General features: G+C 42.7%; 1 protein-coding gene across 4 annotated transcripts in view; it reads left to right on the forward strand.

The window, feature by feature from the left end:
* The window catches only part of zfhx4 (zinc finger homeobox 4), a 288,475-nt gene that overhangs the window by 90,929 nt on the left and 176,438 nt on the right, over window positions 1-21,108 (forward strand). For all 4 annotated transcript variants that reach the window (XM_038809648.1, XM_038809647.1, XM_038809650.1 and 1 more), the window contains exon 4: window positions 17,649-17,880. In XM_038809648.1, coding sequence (XP_038665576.1) covers window positions 17,649-17,880 — 232 coding nt within the window. The remainder of the gene's footprint in view (window positions 1-17,648; window positions 17,881-21,108) is intronic.

Raw genomic sequence — 21,108 nt, forward strand, 5'->3', positions numbered from 1 at the left:
AGGAGCCACCTTGTGTGCCGCCACCGGAAGTTCCTTGCATGCCGCCACCGGAAGTTCCCAATTCTTAGGACTTTTTGTTGAAAAATTATCCATTACAAAGCGTTACTTCAAATTAATATTAACACAACTTCAACTGTGTGCTAGCTCTGCTGTCTTAAAGTATGCATGTACTTACACCCTCCTTCACAGGCCAGTGGGAGACACATTTCCTCCCCATCTGCCTGATGTATAATGGAACAGCAAAAGTACTTATTTTCCTATATTATTTCCTTAAGCACATAAAAATAAGTTGCAAAGCTTATCAAATGCTAAGAAAATTCACAAGTATCTAAATTTGAGGCACCCGTTGAGCTTGACGCCCAGGCCAAATGGCCCTCCTGGTCCCCCTCTGACTCTACCAATAGCTAGGCTGCCTCTGGGTAGAACTACAATAAATTGGAAAAATCATGCTGGCTTAATCTTTCCTGCAAAATGTTAGAAAAACAAGTTCAGAACCAGTTTTGTTACTAATGGGTTGGCAGAAATTAAACATTACTTGAGTAAGTGCCTTTACCGTTAAGGCTGCATATGTGGTGCCTGGGCTGGAAAGCGCAGCAAAAGCATTGTCGTTATGTAGTCAAACAATGCCCTTGCACAAGTGGTAAAGCAAAATTCAGTAATGTTGAAAAGGCACATCGGCACCTTGCACCGGTTGTTCTCCTTTGGAATAGATGGAGCTTTACATTCCTTGGATATGTGCAGTCCACCACCCGCCGATCTTCAGATGCTCCAGTGCTCTGATGGAGTACTTGAAGGGACCGTATGCTCTGTATTTTTGAAGAAACTGGGCTCGAAAGACTGGCCAGAAATGGGGAGCTGCATTGAAGTGCACTGTCGGAGTAGCAATCCGATGACGATTGCTGTTTTGCTGACGATCACGGCAATCACTAATGAACTTAACACTTTAGGTGTTCAGTGTCACCTAATTTAGTCTTGTTAGCAAACAAAATTATATATGTGTCTCACTAGAACTTCCATTTTATAGAATCCCTACAGTGTAGAAGGAGGCAATCTGGCCCATCAAGTATACACCAGCCCTCCGAAAGAGCACCCTAGCCCCATTCCCCTACCATATCCCCATTACCTCACCTCGGGGCAATTTAGCATGGCCAATTCATCTATTCAGCATATTCTTGGATTGGAGGAGGAAACCGGAACACCCAGAGGCAACCCATGCAGAAACAAGGAGAATGTGCAAACTCCACAGTCAGCCAAGGCTAGAATTGAACCCAGGTCCATGGCACTGCGAGGCAGCAGTGCTAACCACTGTGCCACCCACTCTTTCATCCAAGCCATTTAAAAATATAATATTCAATACAAGTCCCTGAGGTATCATACAAGTCACATCCTGCGAATTGGAATGTTAAATTGTCCCTTAATTGGAAACATTTAAATTAAAAAAAAAAAAAAAAATTTTTTTTTTTAAGGTGATTATTTCTGAAAGTCCATATTAATAATATACATATAGACTCCATTGTAACCGCGTGAAAGCTTGAATAAGCAACAGAAAAAAAATAATTATGAATGAACAGGTAGTGATCTAAATTCTAAACTTGGTGGATGGTACTCACTTTTTTTTCTGGCAAGCGTTGCAGGTTCCTATCCGAGGGCTCTGTCGCCAACACCATTTGGTAGAAATCAGTCCTCAGCCATGTATTGTTGAAGACAGTATGCCGGTTGAATAATATATGAATTATTTACTGTGAGTTGTCATGATCAACTTGTAAAGCATCGCATCATTAATTGAACCACGAGAGGAGGAAAAAAAGTTTCAAGCCATCTTCTATTTAATTTTTTCTCCGCAAGCCATTGCTTAGGCCTTCTATTGAAGTTATTGATTTAACTATTTACACAAGCCTTTGAGCCAGCAGTAATTCACTCAAAGCCAAAGTAAAAAGATGGTATTGCATAGACATTTTTCAAGGTTTACTTCTGAAGAGCTGAAATTTGATTTAATTTGTTCTGCTAACCATCTAACACCAAGGACTGAACTTTCTTTGGGGGTTGCGTACACGTTGGGTGACTTTCTGGGTCCAGACCTCACGTTGTGTCAGCATCCAGTGCTCAGTGTGATCTTTGTAGAGGTGACCAATCAGTGGCCAGGCAACTGCAATTTAGCATGGCGGGCAAGGGCCATTGGAGACCTTCCAGCACTGATACATCGGCAGATTCGCTATCGCAGCTGGGAGTTGCTGATACAGGAAAGAGAGCGAAAGAGTGCATTAGGTTGGAAGTATTCTCTGAAAAGAAGTTTAAAAAAATGTCAATTTAATGGTGCCACAACTGCCAGTGGATGATTAGTGACCTTGGTTGTATCCTGATGGCCATGGCGGGTGCTGGGGAGGGCAGGATTTCCCTAACTGGTTGTAGCACACTCTCTTTCTCTCTCCGCCTCTAATCCTCCCAAGTTAAAAATGGCACTGAGGTGACAATGTGTCAGCAACCTGGCACAATGCTCTCCAAAAGCAATTTTCAGGCTTTTCCACCTCTGTCCCACCTTCAAGGGGAATCAACAATTCTGCCACAACTATCTGCATTGCTGTCATAAGCAGGGGATAGACTCTTATTGTGGTGTAAAATGTCCTCAGGCTGACTGGCACTGAGTTGTAGTTACAGTGGAGCTCTGCTCATGCATACTTTGATACATATGCAGGACTCCCCTCCTCTGGGAACTCACTTTTGAAGTCAGCAGAGGGCAAGTGCAAAGTCCATTCTCCTAACATTAAATTCATTCTGTTCAAAGTTTGAACAGTTCCCTGGAGATTCAATGGACAGTCTTGGCACAGTTGTAATGCCACTTCTTTCAAGCATTCCTTTCCTCATTAATTTTGGTGACTGTGTAGTGTAATGTTTGAAGAACGTGCCTGTGGACAATCCGTTTGCATTTGGTTCTGACCTGAACATTCAGGTCAGCAGAAAATAATAAAACAGTTGGATTTTTTTGCTTATTCATCTTTTGACAGCACAGTTCACGCCGGCATCTGCAGCTGGAGTGGTGTGAACACAGGCCGCCCACCGATGCCGGTGCGCGATTCTCCGAGGTTTGGCGCGGCGCCGGCCGCTAGAATCGGAGGGGCCGCCGATTCTCCGGCCCGGATGGGCCGAGCGGCTGCGCGGATACGACAGAGTCCCGCCGGTGCCGTTCATCTCTGATCGCTGCCGGCGGGAACTCTGCGCGAACAGTCGGGGGGGCGGCCTGTGGGAGGGGGCCGGGGGGGGGGCCTCAGATAGGGTCTGGCCCGATCGGCGGGCCAGCCTCTTTTTCCCCCCCCCCCCCCACCCCCCCCAGGCCTACTTTCCTGCGCGGCCGGCCCCTGAACACCAACACCATGTTGAGTCGGGGCCAGTGTGCTCAGGAAGTCCCCCGCGCATGTGCAGATAGGTGTGGCCCAACTGCACTTGCGCGGGTTGGGGCGGCGCCCATTTGGTGCTGGGAAGGGAGGCTGGAGTGGCGTGAACTGCTCCAGTGCTGTGCTGGCCCCCTGAGGGAGCCAGAATCGGTCGCCCCATGCCCGTTTCGCGCCGTCGTGAAACGCAACGGCGTTAATGATGGCGTAAACACTTGGGCTCCATTTTGGAGAATCGCCCCCTATGATCCAGATGTAACTTGTGAGAGACAGCGCTACTTATCTCAGTTTTGGACTTTACACAATGCCATAAGGCAAGTTACTTGCAATTCAGTTCTGTACCAACAGCCTCTCTTTGAACACAAACACATAAGTTACAGTGGAGGCAACCAGATGTTGAACTTCAGTCCCTGCTGACCCCAACCGGGAGGGTTTGGTGGCGGATGAAAGCAGAGAATCTAGTGAGAGCAAAAATGTCACAAACCCACAGGCATTAAATCACCTTGCAATTCTGACAATGCTGGATCAGTCTACCTGCTGGCTGGTGACTTGAATGGCATTTGCATTAATTTGCATCTCATGAATGCTCAATAAGGCAGCTGCTCACTGGCATCATGTCATGGCCTTCCAATCTTGCAACACACCAGCATGAAATTACGTCGGTCTAAAATCCGATTGATCAAGAGTAGCGTGCGCAAGGCAGTCCTCAGTTCACAACAGACTTTGAGGTGAGTGCAACAAAACTTTTCTGCCGTAGGGCTGCACTGCTCCTGATGCATCACACTGCTGGGGCAGACCAGTTCCTGCCCTGCATCTCCATGCCAGGCTGGTCTTCATGGACAACGCCATGCTGCAGGACCCATGGACCCTCCTGTGTCACTGAGTCAGATCAGTACTGTACTTGAGGTTGGAGAGAACATGGAGATCTCCTTCCCCTTGCTGTCACACATCAGTGTCTTATCAGGACAGCACTGTGCTGCGGGACTCCTGCAGCTAGCGGGGGTGGGATGTGAGATGAGGCTGGTGGGAGGTGGAGAAGATGGCCTGAAGAAGACAAGAGGGCATAATGTAGGAGGGTTGTGCAAAGATGGGAGGAAAGCGCAAAGACTCATGATGGCAGGAAGATGGGCAAGGAGGTGGATGAAGAACACAAACAATGGAAGGCAGAGGGAAAACCGTGAACAGGGAAGCTGGACTCCGACAAGACGGCATGAAAAGTTCACAAACCAAGGGTCAAAGGGATCCCATATTTTTTACTGGGATGAGATTCAGGAAGACTCCAGATGTGGAGAATCGAGGAATAGACTTCGACCCGTCAGGAGGTACTGAGGGAAACTTTCCTGTGCATAATTAATGAAGTTAATTCAGGGTTCCCCAGCGGTGTAGGGTGTGAACAACAGAAACGTCATTGACAGCGGTGGGACTGGAATATCTTTCCGTTCACCAATGGCGGGCTGCCCTCGCCACTGTACAACACACTATGGGATGGGGGGAATCCCCCTCAGCGTGCGATTCTCCAGAAAGTGGTAGCGATTTGGGAATTGCCGCGAGCTTCCCGGTGCTCGGTCTAGCGCGGCCGGCAACGCAATTCAACTTTAATGGTCCACTTAACGAGAACTCATGGGCTTCTCGCCGCAAATGAAAGCTCGCCAGATGATTTGCCGGGACCATGCTTGCAGTCCTCTGCTAACTAGATCGAGCTGCACTTAAGCTGCACTTGCTCAGCCAATTCCAGTCAACTCGCAATAATGGCACCTAGACGCTGCTAGACGCCGTGGAAGCCAGGAGGGATGTCCTGTTCTCCCGAGGGTCCTGGAGGGTCAGCCACAGGGCAACCACTGCCACTTGAGATAAGATGGCGGCAGTTGTGAGCTCACGGAGTATGACCAGGAGGACTGGCCTCCAGTGCTGTAAGAACATCAACGACCTACACCAGGCGGCACCAGTGAGTAGACACCAATGCCCAACCCCCAACCCTCCCTTCACAAATCCCCTCCCACCACTGAACCACGCGTGTGGCTAACGATGCCCCCTCTGTGTCTCCTCAGGAAAAGTTCTACCATAATTATCGGGAGAGGGCCCAGACCGGCGGAGGAGTGCTGGACTTAAGAATCCTCACCTCCTTCGAAGAGGGTGCCTGGAGGTGACTGGGGTGGCCGAGGACAAAACGGTCACCCATGCGGAGGCTGACGGACACCGCAGAGGTGAGGAACCACCGGGCTCCATCCGGTGGACATGTCAAATGTGAGTTGTTATTGTCTTACTGACTGACACATCCCTCCCATTTGTCCCTTCTGCCGCAGACCCTCCAGCTGACAGTGCTGGACCATCATAGCATCCTCTCCTGACTCCTTTGGAGGAGAGCTCCGCAGATACAACTGTTATAGTTGTGGCACAGCTGTCATCTCCACCCTCCATCAGCGCAGATACACACACCTCGGTGGGACATGTTAGTGGACAGGCTTCTGGGGTACAATTTAGTGAACACTGTACTGCTGATGATGCACATCAGGTGGAGGCAGCAACCCCCAGGCGAGACAGCAGTTGGAGGTCTTCTGGATCCCAGGACCCAGCTAGGTCCCAGCCTGATGCTGAGCCTCTGGTACAGAGGTACCCAGAGCTGATTGAGATGATTGGTACAGCCGGGATATTCAAAGGGAGATGCCAGCATCATTCCAGCCGATCCATAGCCGCTTGGAGGAGTGTCAGATGATGCGGGCGCAGGAGATGATGCTGGCAATGCATGGCACCCAGTTCAACATTACTAGGGTGGCAACCACAGTGGAGAGCCTGGTGCATGACGTTGGCATCATTAGTGAAGGTGCCCAAGGTGTCCTGAAGTCAGTTACGGCAATGGCTGAGGGTGGAGGATGTTAAAACACATTAGACATCTTTGTGGACAACCATTATGACACCTCCGTCACTTTTGTCCGCAATGCTGGCTGACCTCCAAACCCAGGCACCTTGCCCTCCCCGGGGCATTCCCACCCTCCGGCTGTGGACATATCCCCGGAGCTGTTTTCCATCCCCTGGGTGTTGGGATGTTGGCTGCTGCCTATGTGGTGTTGCCTCCAGTGTTTAAGCACAGTGTCCAGGCATCAAGGTGTGATTGGGAATCCAGGCAATTACTCCCAAATGCTACATGGCCCACCTACGCACGGGAATCCATTTACGTTGTGTGGCGTGCTCACTTAACTACGATTGCCAATTCTGTTTCGCAAACTGTTTAGCGCGGTTCTCGTTTTTGGCATCTCCCACTATTCACCGGCCTCATTTCACTTGAGCGAGAGTGTAACAAGGCCGGAAGGTCGTGCTCTGTCTTTTCATACTACTCACTATTTGTTTTCCTACTTCCTATACTCGCCGTTCATTCAAAAAAATTTGTGCAGCATCAAATGATTGTGCGTAAGCACATAACAGTGCATGAACAATCAGTTTATACTCTGGTAATCCTAAAAATTGTGCAATGCAGAATTAATAAGACACATATCAGTGGTTTGCAACCATCCACTCTCTACAAAGAAACCTTTCAAATTCTTTATCCTGAATAAATGTTTTCACCTTTGGTTTCAGCTAGAAAGAAAATGCAGAGCAAGAGAATGACTACTTAATTAAACCCGCTTGATTTGATCTGGTTATTCAGACCGTGGGGTTCACAACCTAATCTACACTTTCTTTTTTGTTATGGGTGAGGTTACATTTATGTTTAAGAGCAATGGACACAAGACAGTGATTTTGTCCCTGTAAAGTCCTAAGAGACACATTTTCTGGTCACCATCTTGCCAACTACACACCCGCACCCACCCGACCTGACCTAACTATTGCGCCCTCCCCTCACCAATCCCCCAAACCTGACCACATCTCCTGACTCGACCCAACCCAACTGCCCTCCCAAACATCCGACAATCACCTGAGCAACTTGCACATCTCATTGCCGCTAATTGGAAGTTCCAGACCAGTCTGTTTTCCATTCTGGGGCGTACGAGGTTTTTGTCTAACCCTGCTACTTTTTAGATCTCTTTCGCCGCAGGCGCAAATTCCCTTATGGGCATCAACTCTTGCGAGAGGGCCATAACAGGATTTGTGGCGGTGAGATCTCAGTTTGAGATCTTCCCAAACTCCCATCGTTGACTTAATCAGGTTCAAGCCCAGCAAGGATGTGAACCTGATTACCATGGATTTGAATTAATTTAAATATTCAAAGGATGCTGAACGCTGTTGCTTCCAGGGTTCTCAGCTGTGGGGGGTTGCGGAGACATAGAATGGAGGGGGAAGGTGACCCGATGCTGGAGAGGATGGGAGGGCTGGGTGGCTGGGCATCGGGTCACTGATGCCTGCATGGTGTGTGTGTGTGTGGGGGTTGGCCCTCTGTGTTGGAGGATTTGGTGTCCCAATGGACAGGGGAGCCCTTACCTTCACTTTGAGATCAGGGCGCTCTTTAAAAATGGGTCTCTGATCTCTGAATTCCTGCTTTGCTGGAGACCCCAGCTCCCAGCCGTCTCTGAAATCTTCGCCAGCACTTTGAAATTGCAGTGTCTTTTGATCTGACTGGAAAATGTGCTGTGAAACCCGAGAGTTTCACACTGCTTTTCTCGCCTGAACCAGCACTCTGGAAGATTCGGCCCATTATATCGACCACGACTACTTTTCTACTTTTAATTATGTGGCTTCTTCTTAATTGACAGCCAGGCTCCCATTTGTTGATAACAGCATTCAACTTTTCCTACTTGTTGCCTTTTGGATATTTGTTAACAATTAATTCCCAGCAGGAGCGTTCTGCTTTTGATTAAAAAAGGAATATTCTGGTGATCACCAGATAATTCAAAGTGATAAAAGTCCTTTTGGTTCATTTTATTTCAATAACAACTCAAGTTCCTCTGCTGCAGCAATCGACTGGTACTTATTTGATTCCAAAGTTTTGTCTCCATTATTCAACATTTTATTCGTTGAACACTTCCTAATAAGAGTTCTAAATTTGCCTTTAACAAGGATCCCTTTGTCCCACTGTCATAATTTGGGTTAAAATTCAAATTTCTGTCGTATGTATCTGCCTGATACTTTTTCTTAAATAATACCTTTTATTGCTGAAAAGCCATTCGGCGGTATTCTTCGTTCGCCGACACCGCATTTGCCTTCGGCAATTGGCTGGAGAATCCCCGTTTGGGCAGAAATCGGGGTCGGCGCCGCTTTTGTGATCCTCCGCCCCATCAAATGGCATACTCTGGGAGTACGGCACATGCCATCAGGACGGCCTCAGAACGTCACCTCAGGACCTCCCCCGATGCTCCTCCCCCACTGGGCCGGGTTCCTGACGTTGTGGAATACTTGACCTTTTTTTTCCGTGAACCCAGCATGGCAGCTGCGGACTGAGTCCAGCGCCGCCACAGTTGGGGAGGGGGGGGGAGCCATTCCGGTGGCTTTGGCATGGGCTGGGGGCACTGATGGGGGTGATCTGAGGGGGGTTGCTTGGGGTCAGTATGTGGCAGGCCGGCTCCGCGCGCGGCCGCGCCCTGCATGCTGGCGCTGTACGCACATGCGGCTACGGACCTGGCAATTCTCCAGCCTTATCCTCAGTTAAAGCCGGGGGCATTATGCTGCGTGCCTGCTAGCCCCCCACCAGACGGAGGATCGGTGAAGCTTTTGCACCATGGTTTCTGGTGTAAAATGCTACTGTTTCCACTTCGGTGTCAGCACTTAGTCTTCAAATTGGAGAATCCAGCCCACTGTTTCTCCAGGTTTTCCTTGCAACTCAAGATATCAAATACTACGGGTAACCCTTGTGTTACTTTTCTCTACATTTCCTTTAATGCTTGGATAGTGTATTTATACCTCAATATCCTGGATTGGATACCGTATTTCAAGTGTGATCTGACAAGGTTATAGTTTCATGACGATTTATATTCTGCTGTTTCAACTATAGCTTTGTTTCTGTTGGGATGTGGTGCATTTAGCACTTATTGTTGAGGAGTAAAACAGATGTTGATCATACCAATTAAACATTGTGACAGTCTGTGCCCAACAAGTACAAGCAATGGTCCCATTGCTACATTCATAAGGCCTATTCAAATGAGTCACTGATTAATAGGATAGGTGCTGGCTCAAACATTCAGAATTCTTCAGTGAAGCCCCTCTGCCGCCAACTGGAAGGGGGTTAATTTTTTGTTTTCTTTCAAACTTTCTGCAGAGATAGAAGCAGTAGGAGTGCTTGCCCCCAACTCCACAATCCTAGCGATTGCCCACTGCCAACGTTCCCTCCCTGAAATTGCCAGTAAGGCAACTGGTCCAAATCTCAACGAGAGTAAAATATTGCAGATTCTGAAATATAAAACAGAAATGCTGGAAACACTCAGTGGGTCTGGCAGCATCTGTGGCGAGAGACAGGGTTAACATTTCAGGTCAGTGACCTTACGTCAGAATTCATGACTTGTTCTGATGAAGGGTCACAGACCTGAAGCATCAACTCAGTTGCTCTCTTCACAGTTGCTGCCAGACCTGCTGAGTGTTTTCAGCATTTTCTGTTTTTATTATGGGCCGAGGTTTAACTTTGGCGAAGGGGGAGCTGTCTCTCCCGGTTAGAGAGAAAGGAAAGCCAATTTGCTGACTTGTGAATCTGTTGCAAAATGTATGTTTGTGAACATATGATTGGGATTCAATGTGATCACCCCTATGGTTAAACAGTTGGTCACTGCTTACTGAGTAGGCTTACCCTGGGACATAGTATTTGAATATTACCTGACCTGCAGTAAGATTTAGAAACTATATTCAAGGCATAAAATCTAGGTAATGTGATATTAGAAATGTTACTACTTTGTTACCTTCATTTGACTCTAAAGAGTTGATATCTCGTAGTTGGTCACTTACCAACCTGGTGATTTGACTTGCATATCCAAGCTCCAGTTTTGAAGCAGACTGCATGATTTTACTTTGCAAGTGCAAAATACAGTACTTGTAAGGTCTTGACCAGACCTCCTTGAGCAAATAAAATATGTGTATGAGGCAAAGGTGTTCAAGTGACTGCACTCATTTCTGGTCTGTTCCACTTTGTTTGCAAATTAGTCATTAAACAAGGGATTAGAGTTAATGATGGTTAAACACTTTGTGCTGTCTCATAAGTAGTTTTATAAAATGTGTCTAATTTGGCATGATGAGTCGAATTCTCATCATCACTGTAGCTATTGTATGAGGGAGATAACTCGGGCGTCAAGCAGTCCCAATGATTTTATCTCTTTGTTTTTATGGATCTGCATACATTGTCAAACTTTGCAGAGGCTTTACTGGTTTTTGAATCTAGAATTACTAAACTGATTATTCCTGTGAATTAAAAGCTGCTCCACAATCATTCTGAAACACTGAAGATGGGGGATCCTCCCAGTCATCACGACTGCCAAAGCTCCAGTGTAAGTTAGTTCTGAAAACCTTTGTCCTGAGCGAGAGCACACTGGAAATTCACTGTGCGGCTGGGACCTTCCCTTTATTGTGGAAGTTGTTTCTGTGGTTTTAATTATTTTAATGGGCACATGGGATCACAGCATGGTGTTTAAATTCATTCTGGAACCCTGCGCGCAGCTGGCGACCTTTAAGTGATAGTTCACTCAAGTGGATTATTGTTTTCATTCTTCATTTGAGTGAATTATCACTTGTTCGGGCAGTGAAAATAACATTCAATTCCACAGAGTTGAACAGATTAATTTAATTAATTAGTGAAGGGTTCAAAGTTAGCCACAGAACACTTAAAAATATATTTTTCTGCATCAAAAAAGATTTAACTCTTAAAGAGCAAGCTATACCGTTTCTGACATTAAACATGTATACTTCTTGTTTATTCAAAGGGGAACTGCATAAAGAATGTGTTGTGAATGAAGATCAAGATGCTTGTTGATTGTTGACTGACTAAAGCCATGACCATCTGTACATAGCTATTATTTCGACCAGCAAAAGTGAAGGAGAATGTGCTGTGTATTATTAGCCATGATTTATTTTTCCAAAACTATCTAGTCTAAACAATATTCATGTCATCTGGTTTGGCATTGAAAAAAAGAGTTGTTCCAGAAATCAATTATCTAGTACAGCCATCTTGAAATTATCAAAGATGAGAGCAAAAATAGAAGTCAATTTTTAGCTGCAGAAGTGAGACTCAATGATTTTAAAGGGATGGTTCTTTTTAACAAAAAGCTTCGTACCTTTGAAATTCTCTTGTGGAACATCTGATTGTATAAATTGTGTTTGTTCATAATACTCTGTCGGAGAGTCTGAGGAGCCTTCAACTCAGAAGATAGCAGGATTCCATCTCCGGTCAAGCTGCTAAAACAACCTGATGTCTATCCTGGACGGAGGTCAGTTACTTTGCAGCTGAATTGTTGTATGGAACACTAACTCATTTCACGGAAGCCAGCGCTGTGAATCTCAACTCACTCAAAACCCAATTTGGCTGACGAATTGAACAGAGGCATATTTGTGTGTCAAGATGGCCCTGGGCTAGAAGAGATGTATTGGCGAGCAGATCTTTTAAGGTAGATGGGAGAGGGGTGGTGGAGAGGAAAAAAGTCATATGAAAGTAGAATTCTCAGTCCGCGGGCTTTGCCGATAAAGCACCCACGCCCGTGGGATTCCCGATGGCGTAACGTGGCCACAATGGCCGACCACGGGAAACGGAGAATCCCACTGCCGGTGGGGGGCGCGCCACGCCGGAAAACACGGCTGACGGATCGGAGAAATTTTACTTGTTGAATAACTATTGAGCTGCGCAACATTCTGTTTATTTTGAATGTGAAATATTTTGATGTAAAATATGTCAGCAGCTCAAGAGTTAAATTGCGTGCTTGTCACAGAATTAAAGAATTTTCCTCATGAAGGAGATGGTTTCTGCAAATCGTGATTTGTTCCATTCCTTTCTGAGACCACATCAGACAGTGTTTGAGAACAGGATGGGGAGGATCACATGGCTAAAGAAAGGGAATGCGTTCCTTGAAACATTCTCAATGAGAGGATCGGAAAGCTTTGTTGAAAAATAATCAGACAACTTCAGTTGATTTCCTGTAAATAGGGATGGGTGTGTGTGTGTGTGTGTATGTGAGAGAGAGAGAGAAAGGGCCTGTGCATTAGTTTGCTTGAAGTAAACATTGAAAACAACCCAGAAAAAATAAAATAAGCCCAACATGAACATTATTCACCACCCGTGAACCATCAGCTTGTAAAGATTTGCTGAGCTTTCAGATCTGCTCCCACCTTTCCTGATATTTTCAATCAACATTAAAAGTAAAAGTTCTACACATTTGGAATACAAACTTAGGAGTCGAACACGTCAATATAACCATCGAATATTGTATTTTACTTGCGTAAATGCAGAAAGTATTTGTCTTTATATTTTTAAGATTAAGGACAGAAATGATGCTGGACTCCTCAATGTGTTAACCATAATTGGTCCATAAACTCTTCAAAGGATCGCTTTCCTTGGCATCAACCCCATGTATGTTAACAAATTTATGGCTTTTTTAAAAAAGTGTTGTATAACAACATGTAAGGCAGTGACAGAGAAAGTACATCTGATTTTCGGGGGAGGAGTTTGCTATAGAACTCTCTCAGCTTGTGAATTTGCATTGTGATTCCTGGGTCACTCAGCTGCTCTGCCATTCTAACGATCGGCCACCTTTGGTGCAACTCGGCGACAATATCTTTTCAGGTGGGAATCGAGCATGTTTGGGGGCTTCTGGAGATCTCTGAAGATGTTAGAGGAGGGATCTGTGTCAGCCATGCCAGTGATGACTCGGTGATGAACCGTTAAATAAAATGATCTGTCCCCCAGGCTAGACTGTTGGTTCTTTGCCAAACAGTAATCCAGTACAATTAACCATCAAAGAGACGGGTGCGAGATAATATTATTACAGATTGGTATGCAGCCACCTGAGAAAGCAGAGAGCTTTACAAGAGCAGCAGCTGAAAGCGATAACATTGTTGTATTATTGTGTTCCACTTCCTTGTATTTAAATCCTTATTGTGTTGTGTAAGAATAAGCCAAAGCCACTGCACTCATACAAAGTCACTTTCAGTATGGAGTCCTTTGAAATAACATATTTCCAGGTAGTATTTGCTTTTTGATGGAATCTGTTTATGCAGTTCTTAAATCTCCAACTGGCCTGCACAACTGAAAGGAAATAGCAGTCAGCAGAGGTCATAAAGATTCTCTGAAAAGATCCCTTTTTTAAAAAATAAGTATAACCACATTTGATTGTATAATCTCAAGAAAAGTGCATTAACAGTTTACTTTTTAGCAAATATCTGGGTTAAAATATTTAAGGAATGACAAAACTTTAAAAACAGACTTTGTTTACTCCATGTGGCCTTTTTAACTGTCATCCTTTTACCTTCCCCACTTGTTCCAGTATCTTTATGATTATATCATTGAGGAATGCCTAACAGAATGCAATTTGGCTTGCTTGAAATGTGCAGTTTTAGAATAACTATTTCAGCATTTACATAAATTGGCGGTGCAGTAAAATTGTTCCAACATCAAAAAGAAATTCTTTGTCAATTGGATTTAGCATTTAGATTAACTCAAGTGCCTGTTGCGTATAAATCTCCATAGTTACAGTGTATTGTTAACATTGTTAAAATAAATCTACAATTGGAATATACTGGGAACTCAAAAGTGTTATTTTACGGTGTTGGATATGAACCCATTAAGTATCAAGATTCCTACAGGTCTCAGGTGATCAGGAGACTTTGCAAAAAAATACTGTGCCACCGTAACCTTCTAAATCAGCACCTCCAGTTTAAGATGCTAATTTACAATGTATTTTACTCTGCCAAATTGTTCAGAGAGGGAATGCTTTCAAAAGGAAAACCATAATAAATAAAAGGCGTTTGACTTATTTCTTCCTCATTATATGCTTTTTCTTCCTTCTAAAAATGCACCCAATTCGCCAAAGTTACCATCCCAAAACATCATAAACTCAAGGTTATGCACATGATTTGTAAACCGCCTCCTTGAAAGAATCATGAATTGAAGGAATTGGTAAACTACTGAATCAAGTTGTGCTCTTGAGGTGAATCTGGACATAAAGAAGGCGCTGTATAACTAACCCAACTAGTCCATGGATCTCTTTCCCCGGAAAGAAACAAAGATAGCAGTAATTAATGACCCTGACTCTGTGCCAAAAAAGCTTTATTCTGACAATTCCAACTTAATTAAAATTTAAGACATTTCAATGGCTTCGGAAAGCCCCTGATGGGGTGGACTCTTGCAGACTCGTGAGAAAATTTTGTAAATTAAAGGAAAAGATCTGTGTTACCACTGGTGCTATGACTCTAATCCCTGACAGTCAAAGAATCTATTTAGCCATGTATTTTCTTTAACCGGCTCACACCTGCAGGCTTACTTGTACTTCCTCCGTACCAAAGAAGGCGTTTTTGTATTTTGCGGAAGATCTGATAATAGAAGCCTTGCTGTCGCTTTTGTTTTTGTTCATTGTTCATTAGCCTGTGAGTAGTGGAGGCACACTTGATATGCTCAGCCTGCTTGGGGATATAGCTCAGCTGTGAGCATTTGAGATGGCACAACATCAGCCCAGAAGGTTTGGCAAAGCATCTTTGGAAAAAGTTGTTCAAATTAGGCCACTCACCTAACAGGGTATTTTCAACAAGATGGCTATGCCGCTCTTTAACTCACTTTCCTCATAAAGGATAGTTTGCAAAGTTTGACTCTGACAATTCTATGGGTGATTCACTTCTTACTGCTTCTTGCATGCCTATTTTTAATTAACATGCTTAAGACGTCCAGCCAGGTATGTCCATCCAATACTGAAAAGGGCAGCCCTGTTTGTGTTGCATGCAAGTACATTGGTTCTTAACAGTTGACCCGTTAGTTATCAAACAGTAAAAAAGCCCTTGAAATAACATTGGTTGCATACGAATTGAAGTAAATAGTTGCAAAATCTGCATAAGAAAAAGGAGTTTAATTTAATCTCTCCTATAGAAAGAGCTTTTGTATACTGTAGGCAAAATCCACCAGCTCCTTCTGTCCCGAACAGAAAGAAAGATGTGATTTGTAAGGATAGCAGAGGTAAATAGAATTTTCTCTATTAAATCTAGGGTGCAACTCAGGGTGCTATCATGCCCTGCTTTTTCAAAGTAGGTTTATACAAGAGCATGATGCTTGTAAATACATCTAGTAAGTAAAGTATACATAACATTTATAAAGGTAACCAGTTTTGTCCTTGTGCAATGTTGATGCTATTATGCATTTGAAGGATTAGTGACAAAAGGTCTTCACTTGCAGGTGAACATCCAAAACGGTTGTGTTTTTAATTGAATATTGCAAGCTATAGCTTAGCTCAACACCCGGCAAGTGAAAGACACTGTCTCGGAATCTCATGCACTAAATTCAAATACGTCAACATGTACCTTTAAATTTAATGTGGTCCTTATTTAATGTATTTAATATATAGTTTATTTTCCACCCAGCAACTTTAAAGTTTGTTTATGTCCCAAGTCTAATGACAAAAGTAAACCAAGGCTATCAGGTCTGTTTGAGACAAGTTGAGTCCTGCTAGATTTTGTAGTATAACTGTTGCTTCAAATAATAAAAAGAATGTGTAGAACTTCACAATTTTTAAAATGTAAAAGCTAAAATACTTTTGTTTCCCAATATTTCTTGTCAGAAATGTTGCAGATGGCGCGTGATTTAAAAAAAAAAAGTCAAAGGGGCCTCAGCCCTCAAAAGGGCACACTGCTTTTTATTCGGAGCTGGAAGCGTCGGATTTGCGTGGGCTGTCTTGTAAATGTGCTCTCCGTCTTAAATTTTTAAAAAATGTATTGGAACAAATGCTAAGCTTGAGAAATGAAAGTAGCCCTATTTAGCCTCTGACATCAACTACTGCAACCAGATCTGCTTCAAGCTCACTGGGAAAAATGAAATCAACATTTCAAATATATCTGATTACAACTTATGGGACGAACTGATGGCTCTGATTCCTGTGGTACCCTTCATTTACACAAATAAAGATTGTAGCACAAGTAGGTCAATGAGATTATGCAGCAAGTAAACTGGTTCTGAATGGCAGTACCCATTGACTTACAATAATAATCACATCAACATCCTTACAGGAAGCTGCTTAGAACTTTACTTTGTTTCGTAAAATAAATAATGTGCATACGTAAATATGTGTGTTTGTGTGTGTATATATATATATATATATGTATGTGTGTGTGTATATATATATATATATATATATGTTCACAGCATATTTCTTTGCCTGTGTATAATGTGAAATATGTTTATACTGATTGTGTATGTTATTTTTTTTTCTTTATTCTTTCATGGGATCTGGGTGTGACTGGCAAGTTCAGAATTTGTTGCCCGTCCCTAAATTGCTCTTGAACTGAGTGCCTTCTTCAGCCATTTCAGAAGGCAGTTAAGAGTCCACTGCATTGCTATGGGTCTGGAGTCACGTCTAGGCCAGACCAGGTAAAGTTGGTAGATTAGCTTAAGGGACATAGTGAGCCAGACTGGTTGTTAGGAAAATTGAAGATTGTTTTGTGGTCACCATTACTTTAGCTTTATATTCCAGATTTATTAACTAAGTTTAAATTCCACCAGCTGCAGTGGTGGGACTTTGAATCAATGTCCCCAGAGCATTAACCTGGGTCTTTGGATTACTAGTCTAGCAACATTACCACTGTCTCCCCACACCTCCCCATGTATGTATGAGTACTGTATGTATGTGTATTTTACTATTTTACCTGAGGTATTTGAAAGAAAAAAAATCCCTACCACTCAAATGCTGGAATTCAGTAAAGTATGAGTTATGGCAATTGTGTGGGATATAAAGTGTTCAGTGGAGTCCGGAAGGATTTTCAAGAAAAGAAACTGTAAGATATTTTAGGCTCAAGTCAGTCAGTGGGTGTTTTTGATTAAATCTGATGTTGATCTTAATGAAAGGTCATAGTTTGACATTTGGTTATCTTGCACCTTTTTGCTAGGTTGGTTCTTTTTAGCCTTTAATTATTGCTGGTTTCTTGGCCAACTTGCTTAGTTTGGTCTTTAGTAACACTAAGCAGGCCAGCACCCTGATTCAAACAGTGGATTAGAGGCAGCCATTAATCTCTCTTCATGGGTAACATCTTCTGTTTGAAATTGTGAACAAAAAGGTTTTCTCACTTTTTCTAAATCCAGTCTCAAACAATGTTTACAAGCAGGAATAACAGGAGAGAAGCAGACTGTTCCCATTACTCTCATTGTCCTCTTTTGGTTTTGTTTTTTTTCAGCATTTGCAAAAGCATGAGAGTGCGGCGAACTCCAAGTCGTGCTATTTCAACTGTGGCCTTTGCAACTACACCACCAAGGCCAAGCTGAACCTGGTTCAGCACGCACGGTCCCTGAAACACCAACAGACAGAGAGCCTGCACAGGCTACAGTTACACCAGCAGGGGCTGGCACCAGAGGAGGACAATCTCAATGAGATCTTTTTCGTTAAAGACTACCCACCAAATGAACCTGGTGAGTACCCACAGCTGGGCTGTCCTGTTACCAACCATCTCTTTCAGTACCCAGAACTTGTCCTGCAATGTAAAACACGTTGGTTTTAATCCCTCAGACATGAACATGTTGTTTCCATTAAGGCCTTCTCTTTATATCAGTAACATACGCAGTTCTGCATGCAGTGACATCTTTAGCAGGCATGCAGGAGGTTATGAAACTCTACCTTGGGAGGATCTCAGAGTGAAATTTTTCCCCCCAGAGTGAGCTTTAATTTCCTTTCTCATGACTAAAGCAATTTGGCTTTCATTTAAAAGTTTCTTCGCTGCCAGCAGTTAATAAGTGTAACAGGACTGTAAAACTTTCAGAGACAAAAAAAAAGATTAATAGTTTTATTTGAGAGAGACCTGTAATTTAAAACATAAGACTAGTCAGAGTCCATTATTCAATAATTCTAATATTAACAATACCTTCCAAACCAGGCGGCTAACTTGTTTTTGCTTTGGTTGACCCAGAGGAGGGAAACTGCTAACACGTTTTGAATGGCATTCCAAAGCTGAATTAATCTCTGTTCCCTAAAGTGTCCTGTTTATATATGAAATCCAGAAACAGATGGTCATGAGCTGGAAACCACATGCGAAACTTTCTGCATTAAAACTGCCCACATTGGAATTAAATGAGACGTCTGTACTTTTGGCTTTAATTATAACTGGATCAAAGGTGATGCAAGGATTGGGTGCTCAAGAAAGGCTTATTTAGATAATGGCTGATATGCACTTTAAAATCTTTGCATCAGCCCTGGGTGAAATAAAGACCATTGCATGTAACTAGTTCAGATTTTGGTCGTCAAATGCATTTTTACTTATTGATTAGCTTAAGCTTTTAGGGTCGAAGTCAAATGTTTTACAGAACCTGCTCAAAGTGTAGAGTTTAAAATAATCTCAGTGAAAGAAGTCCAACAGTAGATTGTCGAACATGATGTAGTCAAGGGATCAGCATATTGATCTTGGAGTTGTGTCTGATTACTTTAACCCAACAGGACATAATTCTCTCAAGCATAGAAAACCAAGAAAGCCAAATCCGAAGCTGGTTTTGTTGGAAGAGCATAAAGACAGGAATATGCAAATCAAAATGAGCATAAGCATTCTTGATTTTATTCCTTTCACTGGATGCCTTGTAGCTGTTAGCTGTAGGGATCTCTGTTAGAAAATATTTTAAATGTTAATATCAACATGAGAAAGATGAATTTGAATGTTTGGAAAGCTTGCATTGTTGTGCGAAACCCTGGACTGGCACACTAGAGTCCTCTTTACAGACGTCAGCCATTCTACATAGACACCATTGGGCAAGTTAACAGTGAATCTAGTTTAAGGTGGGATCTCTTTGAGTCTATCTAGAAAGCACTTGTTGAAATTTTGCTGATATTTTGCTGATATGCACGCCATATTTGAGAATCATTTGATGTTTCAATGCTGGACATAATGTGCTTATATTGTGCATTTCTGTTGGGCTGGCATACGTCAGGAGAAAGGATGAATACTTTGTTGACCTCTAAAACAAAATTCCATTTTTCAGTTCTTACATTGACTTTATTAAGATCAAGTTGAGGCATCAGCCTCATTGATTTTTTTTAAAAGAGCATTGTTCCAAATTATTGGGCAATCTCACAATTTTTAAAATCCTATTTTATAAAGCATTAAGAATTGAAGAGCCAATCCTTGGCCTCACCAAGGCCACCATTATGGCTTGTGTAACATGGACAACTACAGATGCATAAACCAATCCGATGTCTTTGCGCCGTTTCTTGTCGTCTTGGCAGTGCAGAAGCTTTTAGTATTTCCATTTTCACTTGAATCTATGGAAATCTAAAGGTTAGCAGGGACTACTGTAATTAAGGGCACACAGCCGTAACTATATTGCAAATTGTGTTTGAAAGTCATTTAAAAATCAACATTCCTAAGAATTGGAGGGAAAAAATAGTATGAAATTAAATCACGCTATTTCACAAATTATTACTGTTCCTGGAGGAGCAGTCTAGTGTGAGATCCAAGTTTCTATAAACGTTTAATGGTTGTCTTAAAATATAAAGGGGTTACAGTTTCTTTACTTGCCTTACCTAGGGAGTATAATGCTCTATAGCAATTAACACAGGAGACTTCACCGTCTGTTATCAATGCAATCCAAATTATGTGAAGGTTCCCGACAAATAGCTATTGTATTTGGCTATGACGCTAATCTCCAAGCAATCAGCACTGAGGTCGCTGCTGTGTTACACAAAATATAAAATCTATTCTTGTGTTTGATTTGGAGAGTTGGCTTTGCACTGATTTGTACCATTTGGGAGGGGGAGGGGAAATGGTGTAAGTGAGAAAAAATATAGAGTCAACGTAAGTGATTAAAGATTTACTTTGATACAACTTCACTCTGATTAGGAATATGAAAACATCCTGGAAGACTTGTGTCACATGTCAGAGGATAATATAGCTTCACTCAAAAGCTGGAGTTTTTACAATAGGCTGAACATAAGTCAGGTGGATCTTTTTATTCAAATCATTGAAGTCTGGAGAAGATACAGGCAATCACTGCAAATGGCTTTTGGAAAGGTTTCTTTCAAATAAAAAATGTACAGATTAATGGGGTCAGTGAAGCTCACCTAAAACTAGTTATTTCTCAACAATTTTGATAACATCCATTATTTTCTTGGTTGTGGAGTGAAATGGTGGGTGCATGGAGCGGAAATGTTTTTTAAAAAAAAAAAATCTCTTCTTTAAATTTTCAGCAATTCAAAAAGTTAAACTAATTAATTTCACACCCAGTGTTATAAAATCTGCCATTCATGCCACCACAATGAAAAGAAGTATACTTTATATGGATTCCAAAGTTTATACAAGTGGTAATCTGCTTTCTTGTTGTCACTTATTCAATGTGTCACTTTTCTGTGTGGTATCGATTTATAAATGTCTGTACATAATCTGGCAAAATACAGAGAAATGACTACAAATGTTAAATGTGATTTAAAAATTCATTTGAAATATTTAGCTATCACTATGATTTCAGATTGATTAAGAATTAATAAATCATTCACAGACAGGAATTTACTACTCGCTCACTGCCCACACTCACTGAGTAATCTCCACACTCACTGAATAATCTCCACACTCACTGAATAATCTCCACACTCACTCACTGCCCACACTCACTGAATAATCTCCACACGCACTGAATAATCTCCACACGCACTGAATAATC

This window comes from Scyliorhinus canicula, chromosome 10 (assembly GCF_902713615.1).
Source record: "Scyliorhinus canicula chromosome 10, sScyCan1.1, whole genome shotgun sequence".
NCBI classification, from domain to species: Eukaryota; Metazoa; Chordata; class Chondrichthyes; order Carcharhiniformes; family Scyliorhinidae; genus Scyliorhinus; species Scyliorhinus canicula.